This window comes from Myotis nattereri (assembly GCF_964212035.1).
Source record: "Myotis nattereri genome assembly, chromosome: 8".
Classification (NCBI taxonomy): Eukaryota; Metazoa; Chordata; class Mammalia; order Chiroptera; family Vespertilionidae; genus Myotis; species Myotis nattereri.
Window position 1 is genome coordinate 87,052,484 of NC_138083.1, and position 9,304 is coordinate 87,061,787.

The following is a 9,304-nucleotide window of genomic DNA, read 5'->3' on the forward strand; positions in this document are numbered from 1 at the left end:
AGCCTCTGCTGGGATTCAGTGGGTTGTCACTCTGGGTTGGTGGCAGGGCCTGTGTCCCACTTGGGGGAAGCCGAGTGTTGCTTTGTCCGCCAGGTTCACGCTGCCATTTCTCTAGAAATGGCAAGTGTGCGTCAAGGCAGCTCCTACATTGAGCATCTGCCCCCTGGTGGTGACTGTGCATCATAGCAACCAGTCAGACAATGGGAAGGACATTTACCATATTAGCCATATATGTATATATATTTGTTTGGTTTCAATAGTGTAGAAAATGGGTTCAGAATTTAGCCTTTTGGAAAGGCCACTGATAAGGTCTCGGGCATGAGGTGAAGGATTAAAGGCATGTCCCACAGGCCAGTGGGAGAACAGGAATCAGGACAGGGGCCAGTAACACTGGTGAACTACTGTACATAAGTGAAGGAAAGAGCGCAGCTTGGTGGGCTTGTAAGGACCTAGGCTTTGCCAGTGTCCAAGCTTAAAGCTTCTGGGGTTCAGAATAGAAAATGCTGAAGCTACTCAAATACCAGCATAACTCCATAGTGTAGGTCAGAGTGAGTGCTCACCCAAGAGCCAAGTCCTGGTGTCAGCTTCCCAACACAGGATGATTTCAGGAGAAACTTTGTTTTAAAACGTCCGTTCCCTTCTACTGAAAGGTCCTTTTGAGACCTAGGTTGTCTGATTGGCTGTTGATAAGAATATCTCCTGGGAAAGTTTCCTTGTAGTCTTTTCTTTGACTTCCATTCATTAAAAGGAAAGAAAAATATTTAAGGGCATATAGTACACTAGAAAAACCTTGCTAATAATGAGCTCTACGAGTGTTTAAATTCTCCTCCTGTACTGGCATGTAATTGAAATTAATTCTACCTTGATCTCTTGATCTCCAGGGACCTCCATGTTCTCTTCAACAAAACAAAGAGCCCGCGAGGTTTCAGCATTCGAAATTGCTTTGAATGTGTGAATGTCACTTGAGAAAAGGCAGTCACTTGAGGTTTAAACACATTGTGTGGTCTTTGAGCCAAGACAATGTCTTCAATTCCTTTTGCAAAACGCACTGTGTCTTGTACATTGTCCAACACTCAGCAGCTTCTTAAGGTATAATTGTTGCCTAGACACTAGAGACAATCAATTATTATAATGATCTTCTCTTTACTGGGTTAGAGTTATGGTGCTCTTAAGGCACAACCTGCATATGCACAGTATATGCACTGTGAACCTACACAAGTGTTTAGGATCCTGGGCAGAAAATATATCATCAGAATATATTTTTATAATAAGAACTACAAAAAAAGTAGTCAAATAAATATTAGGAATTTATTTAGAACAGTCTGGTGAAGTCTAAAAGAAACTTTATTCTTATACATTTCCTGGGATAAAATAAGGCACAGAATTTGAATTTCCTATATAATCAGCTATGCTCATGCCATTTGCTTGTGTCACTCTCTTTGTATATATCTAGGTTAAATGAATTGATTTGCAATATATGTTAAACACACAGTCCGTGTGTTTGGTTAAGAGCTAAATTATATTTTTTTTCAGCAATAGTTTTGTTTAGTTAAAATTTTTAAAAATAAGTAAAATAAGTGGGCTTCACCATCCAGGAACCCTGAGTCCAAATTGTAGCAAACGCAATGAATAGAAAAGACATGCACAGGAAGTGTTGTTAAAATGCAGCTGTTCTCTGAAACACAGGGAAGGAAGAGGTGATCCTGGAGTGTGCTAGGAGGAGCAGCTTTCCATGGCAATAAAACTAAACTCAGGTGTAAGCAGAACACTGTGAACATTCTAGAAGGAAATATAAAAGTCAATCAGAGAATGCAACTCACAGTCGGAGTTCCATAGATACATTCTCAAGCCTCCCCAATGCTCTCTGAAAATTCCCCTTTAAATTCTTAACCCTTAGACTTAACTAACCACCTACAATATTAATGTGACTGCATATGTTAGAGCATCTGGAGGTCCCTTTCTTACCGCCCCTGCCAGGATTTTAGTGGCTGCCTTTGTATTTGGGTTTACAGCTTGGGACTATAAACACACGGGAACAGTATGTTTATAGTCAGAGACTAAAGAGAAAAGGATAGAGGTAGGCTTAATATACAAGTGGTTTGCTCACATCCAGTGAAGACCAGCTGGCATTAGTCTCTGGAAGAATGCAGGTTTGCCTATTGTTCAACCGGAGAAAACTGGTAGTGAAAACTGATCATATGTGACAAATCCAAAATGTCTTGTGACATAGCAGTCAGTAGCAGATTTATGTGGCTGTCTTTTTCTAGCCCAACAACCGCATTTATCACATTAAATCAATGATGTTTATTCGAATTATTCTGTTGGGATAGGACTTGGAGGGTGTATAGATCACCCTCTAGTGATAAATCATTCCAACTGCAGACCTTTGATCCTTGAAGTTGAAGAAGAGTGAAAGGATGTAAATATGAAGGAATTACTTGGTAGGCCATCGTCTGAGAAAAGTGCTTTTGTTAGGACTTATCATTTATTTTGCCTAGCATATAGAAAACTGCCAGCCTACTAGACTGTTCGCATTATTTCTTTTAAAATATATATTTTTATTGATTTCAGAGAGGAAGGGAGAGGAAGAGAGAGACAAAAACATCAATGATGAGAATCATTGATTGGCTGCCTCTTGCACACCCCCTATTGGGGATCAAGCCCGAAACCTGGGCATGTGCCCTGACAGGGAATCGAACTGTGACCTCCTGGTTCATAGATTGATGTTCAACCACTGTGCCATGCCAGCCCAGCTGTTTGCATTTTTTCTTTCCCAAGAAGCAAATGCCCCCTATTTCTCTGATTATAGAATAACTTTTGAGCTTTATTAACTGGAATTACATTCCCAAATATGGCCAAAACAACTTACAACTTTTCCCCCTTAAATATAGAGTATGCCATTGGAATCATTAGAATTCAAATATCATCACTGATGATAGAAGAGAAATGAGGCAAAAATTTTTTTAATCCTCCCCCGAGGATATTTTTCCATTGGTTTTTAGAGAATGGAAAGGAGGGGAAGAGCATGAGAGAGACACATTGATTGGTTGCCTCCTGCATGCACCCTGATCAGGGGCAGGGATTGAACCTATAACCAAGGTATGTGCCCTTGACTGGAATCGAACCTGGGACCCTTCAGTCTGGGTGCTGATGCTCTATCTACTGAGTCAAACCAGCCAGGGCGAGGCAAACTTCTTTTAATGATTTAGTTCAATATCTTCTATGCTTAGGTCTTGGTTACAATGCTAAGAAAGAGAATTCTCAGGTACATGAGGTATACTAGCCCTTATAAACTTTTTATTTAGGCTATAGGGACAGGGTGATATTCTTGCTATAAGCTAAGCAGGGTTCATAAGGCAGATTTCAGACTCAAAAGAGAAAAGTAGCCATTGCTCACAGTAAACAGAAATGTCATCTAGAAGTAGCTCAGCAGTTCCTCAAACAATTTGCATGAACATTGGTATGTATTTTATTGAGAGAAACTGTATGATCAGGACAGAACAATATTTTGCTTTTTTCCTAATGATAATTAGTAATGAGATTCTATCGGGTTAGCCATGAAGGACTTTTTTTTTTTTTTTTTACTATAATATGTAATACTCATTTACAGGCCAGAGCAAGGATTTCTTTAAACTGCACACATATTCTCTGGTACTATTAGACACCTTTGGGCTTATATAGGTGGTTTATACCGGGCTTTCTGGCCCAAAGCTGAGACTGGCACCACACGAGCTTGCCTGACACTTTCTAGGGTGTGCTGCTCAGCCCAAGCTCCCAGGCAACCTTTCGTAGTGTGATTTGAAATCCACTTGAAATTACATGAGACGTTGGAGCTTCATCTGGAGGCGCCTAATCAGAATCTGTCGTGCATTTAGTAGTAATGAAATGAGCCCACTCACTGTGTCAGAATTCATCTGTAAACTACAGAATGCACAATAGCCTAAGATCAATGCCCACCCTCTGGATTGGGCTTACATGCTTGAGAGATTGATGGCCAGGCTGCTTCACCCATTACTTTTGTCTCTGTGTTTTCTCTTCCAGGGCCTGCTCTTCCTAAGACTCATGTGAAGATGGCCTCTCTTGGGCTGGCTGGGAAGGCAAGGTCTCCTTTGCTTCCTGTGTCTGTGCCAACGGCCCCTGAAGTGTCTGAGGAGAGCCACAAACCAACAGAGGATCCAGCCAATGTAAGGGCACCTGCCCCCCGCAATTCCCGCTGCGTCACGTGAAGCAGGAACTAGGGCTGTGCAATTGAGCCTAACCCAACCAGAACTCTCCATTAACCGCACCCATCATTGCTCTGACTGTTGTTTTGTTCTGTTTTCATGCACTTGAATGTGAAGAGTTTGAACTCTAAAGGAAGATTGTATGTGGGATTTAATTAAATTTAAAAATTGCTGGTACTTAAAGGCAATCCTACAAATACAAGCAGGTAGCTACAGAATGTGTGACTTTACATACACACCTATATAATAGCTATCTACACTCAGTGGCCTGATTATTATGACCACCCCATCAGTACTTCATTGACACTTCCAAAAATACTGAATATTGAAAACTTCCTAAGCAAATACTCTCAAGGTTTTATTATTATTATTATTATTTGCATAACTAATTCACTTCACTGTACTGATGGAGTGGTCATATGGCCAGTCATAATAATCTGGCCACTCAGTGTATATATGTGTGTTTGTATGTTATTATATTTTTATATATAATATTTATACCAGGTCCTCAAATATCATTTTTTTCAGTGTTGTTTTGTTATAATGTTGATGAGATGCCATAGGAATTGAACTCTTGTTTATATCAATTAGCCTATAGTAAAATTGGTTTCTTCATATGTGATTTCTCTTAAAGTTGCAGAACTCATCAATGACATTAAGTGAAGACTTACTGTGTGTGTGTGTGTGTGTGTGTGTGTGTGTGATTTCACTTAAAATCATCAATAGAAATATGGAATTGAGAAGAAGAAATCACACATAAAAATGAAGAAGCTAAAAAGTAATCAAATTAGAAAACTCAGAAAGAAAAATCAATGCAGACAAAATAATCTAAATTTTGAGAGAACATTTTTTTCCAAAAATGCACTATGAAAGTATTTTAAAAGGTGTTGCCTAAAGGCAGCAGTTTAGAAAACTCTAGAGTGTTTCTGAATATAATTCAAGAGAAAACATTTAAAAGAAGGCCAAGGAACTAACATATGAGATACGCTGCGAGAGAGAGGAGATTGAGAGATTCTAAGCCTTTGTAGACCTACTGAATCAAATCCCTGATAGCTGATACTCCGGTATTACTAATGATGTGGTGCTAGTAACTCACAGTGAGTGAGAGCTATTCAGAGTATGTTCACTAAGAGTCCTGCAATCTAGACTCTTCATTTTATCCACCAATAAAATCCTGCCATAAGGCTACCTTTACAACTATGCATATAGCCAATTCTGTTTATGGTGAGAATTCTTTTTTCCCACATATAAACTGATGCCATAATCCTCAGACTTTTCATTGGTCAAGGCAAAGCCCATCAAGTTCCCACACAAAAGGGTGCCTAGGTTGTGTTACAAAGAAAAGAAACCTGGGGGTGTAATTCTGCTCGGATCCTCATGGTGGCCTCTGGAAAGGAAAGGAGCCAATGTATTGAATATGTACCTTGTGCCACACTGTGAAAGGCACTGAACATGCCACAAGATGCTCAGAAGAGCCTATAAAATTAGATGCCATTATCATCCTTTTATAGCAGAAAACTATATACTAATATACATCAGAGAGGTCCCCTAACTTGTCCAAGACCACACAGCTATTGATTGTTAGATCTTGATTTGAAACAAGGTATTTTTTCACTCTGAAGCTTTTTCCTCACTACAGGGATGAAGCTGGTGAAAGAGTCTGCAATCATTCATCACCACCTTTTACTAGTATCCCCATCAATGATTATATTTTGAGCACAGCCCCTGATTATGGGCCACTGTGTCTCCCTTGAGAATACAGAGTGAACCAGCTAGACATGGCCCCTGTCTTCACAAAAGAATGTGTGGCTATTCACCTATACCAGTGGTTGGCAAACTGCGGCTCCCGAGCCACATGCGGCTCTTTGGCCCCTTGAGTGTGGCCACGAAGTTTCAATCGCACTGTACGTGCACGCCCGCACGTGGTATTTTGTGGAAGAGCCACACTCAAGGGGCCGCAGTTTGCTGACCACTGACCTATACTAACCCTTTGCTCTCTCATTCTTTCTGCAGGTGTACGAACAGGATGACTTGAGTGAACAAATGGCAAGTTTGGAAGGGCTAATGAAGCAACTTAATGCCATCACAGGCTCGGCCTTCTAACACCTCTTGCCGGGCAGATGGGGTGAATTTTCCGGGAACTTTGCAGCATATCAATGACCCATCAACAGCACACCTGTGTCCAAGAACTCCCACCAGTGCACAGGCCAACCGTCAGGACCACTCAGTTCCAGAAGAACCTGAAGCAGTGCAGGAGGAGGAGTAATCGTCCCTTCTGGCACAGGCATCAGGAATTCAAATATGATGGCAATGGGTTCCCTCCACAAACACAAGGATACGTCCTCACCGCACTGTCGGAGCTGAAGCTGCAAAAATAGTCCTGGGTCTTTCCCGCCGCAGTGATCTCACTGCCACAACTAATGCTTATGTTTCCTTCATCCAGGCCTGTCATCTCCTTACGTGTAGGTCTAGTCTTACAAAATGCAAGTGCATTACTTAAGCCCGTACCCTGCCATGGCAAACCAGTGCGAGGTCATTCTTTCATTTGCAACTTACAAGTTCAAAGCACCCCCAGGAATTCTCTCGACATAGCACCAAAGGATTGGAAGTTTTCCTGACAGCACAAAAAGTCAACAAGTAAACAAACAAAAGGCAGCAAATGCTTGTGTTTTGTAACTCGGTCATTCCTCTTGCCCAGGTGGTGGGTATTAGCAAGTAGCTGTAACACTCACCCATTTTTAGCGAGTATTCTTAAATCCACCCGTGGTTAACACTTACCATTACGTCTGGAGAACAGGGACATAAAAGTCTGCACCCACAGCAGCAGTCCATTTCCTGTAAGAGGATAAAATTTGCAGTCTTCTCAGACACGCGGTAATTATGTGATTAGGGCCGTAATAGGACACTCTTCGATTTGGGTGGCTTTTAGGCCATACCACACTGTGATGACATTTCAAAGATGCACCAAGGCCATCTTCCTCAGGAGTCTGGCTGAAAGAGTTCCCCCATCCTCCCCGCCCCTCCCTGAGTTCTCCTTGGCAGCCAGCCTTGGGCCAGGGGGCCAGCTCCACACATCACATGGCCTCCTGATCAAGGTCCATGTAACCTTCTACAGAAATGACAGACTCCTTGAGAACAGGCCCTGAGGAAGGGAAGGAAGATGGAAGGCAGTTTCAAATATCACATGACTTGATGTCACTTCCACCAACAGAGTTCTCACTGGCTTAGAGTGGGCAGTATTGGTAAGTGGCAACCAACGGGCCCTGTTGTCAAGGGAACCTCCTATCCCCACCCCAGTTCCCACCCAGCACTCCCAGCTTCCCAGAGTCAGAGAGGAGCAGAGGGTAAGAAGCCACTGGACACCTCTGACACATCCTAATTCCGGTAGCTGCTTGTCAAAGCTGCATTCATTGTGAGCTAGAATCTTAAGCTTTTATTGCCATGTTTATCAACCATTTGGAACTACGTGAAATTAAGAACATTTTGAGTGCAACCTTTTAGTTTCTGAGTTTTCAGCTGCATTTGGAATTAATCCCTGTTTATGCAGCTGAATCGCCAAAAGAGAGCTAGTTTGCATATTTATCAGTTAGGCAACTTGAAAACCCAATAGGAGAGTTTCCGCTGAATTATTCCTTTCAGCTCTGCCTTTGATTTCAAGCTTGAGTAGGTCATAATTTTAAAAGAGCATGGAAGGATAGAATCTTTACAACCTAATAGCTCCTTTTATTAGGTGGGTAATTATATACAAATCCCTGAATGAACTATTTTGAGCAAAATGGCACTGTAACAGAAGTAATAATTCAGATTATTTTTTTACAGTTTTATGTCGGGAAGGAGATCTGGTGTCAGAGAGAGAGAGAGGGCTTGTTCAAATTGTTCATTAGGAAGTCCGGTCCATTGGTGAAATCGTTCCTTCAACAAGAGTGCTTGTTCAATTTACTAAGACTTTCTTGAAGTCCTTCTGAAGAGCTACATGACGTTATTCTGTGGGCTGTATTACTCTTATTTAACATCTGGGCGCTTAGTAGGACCCACTGACCTGGAACAAGGCATTTCATATTGAATCTCCAGAAAGAATTCATTACTTCAAAAGAGAAAATGTTCAGTAGGCTAGTCTTACCTTCTTGGGGTCCTCGAATGGCTTCCCCTTTCTAATATTCACAACACTCAAGGCACTTGACATGCAAGAAAGGGCACCCTGGATGCTCAGTTTGTAATAGACTGCCAACCTCAGACTTCAGGGGTTGAGTCCCATCTTCAATCTGTAGGCTGTATCTGGACAATCAAGACAACTATCATGTTTACAAAATTCTAGACTCTTCAAATCAAAGTCATTGACCTTAGGAAATAACATTTTTTTTAAATACACGAAAATGCACATTGTTTTCAGTGGGGGGTATATTTCTGATGCATACTCTCAAAACAAATATAATGGCTCATTTTAGTAATTATCGGCAATGCTAATATGCCTCAGCTCCATGCAGTGAATGTATGGAAGTATCCATTTAAATTATCTCGAGACTATTGTGTGATTTACCCAGTGGTTTCAATATACAATGAGTTCACCATAACTCCCATACAACTCTGTTCCCCACTCAAATAGCTCACATATGTGTCCAACTGCCTAACCAAGTTTACAGGTGACTTTTAAACTTCCCAATCCCCTGATCTCTTGACAAGAGGAAATCTGGAAATACTGCAAGATTGCCTCCATTTTGCTCCTACTCTGAGTCTAGCCCATGACATACAGGGCTCTTGAAGCTCCTAAATCTGATTCCCATAGGGCGATGCGTGACAACTATCCAGCAATGCTCCCGCCAGGACTCCCTTCTCCCTGCAAAAGAAGCCCGTAAACCTTGGCAGAGCATGCTCGGGCCTCCCCTGCCCTGTTCTGACCTGTCAGGCAAGAGCCGCCTCTGGAAAGCTTTCGGCATTTTTATTTTGCATTTCTTTCTGATAAAGCTCATAGGTAGTTCAAAAGGCATAAGGCATGTTTGGATGATGCTCTAGCCAAAAGTTAAGTATTTCTCAGTGATTCACATTCAGTAAGAAACCAGTCATAGCTACCTCCTTGTAGAACA

General features: G+C 41.6%; 1 protein-coding gene across 1 annotated transcript in view; it reads left to right on the plus strand.

The window, feature by feature from the left end:
* DCC (DCC netrin 1 receptor) overlaps positions 1–6,326 on the plus strand; it is a gene marked incomplete at both ends in the record, with an annotated part of 936,944 nt that extends 930,618 nt beyond the window's left edge. Inside the window, 2 exons of the mRNA XM_081097320.1 lie at positions 4,042–4,184; positions 6,237–6,326. Of these exons, the coding sequence (XP_080953446.1) occupies positions 4,042–4,184; positions 6,237–6,326 (233 nt within the window). The remainder of the gene's footprint in view (positions 1–4,041; positions 4,185–6,236) is intronic.
* Between the last annotated feature and the right edge of the window lie 2,978 nt (positions 6,327–9,304).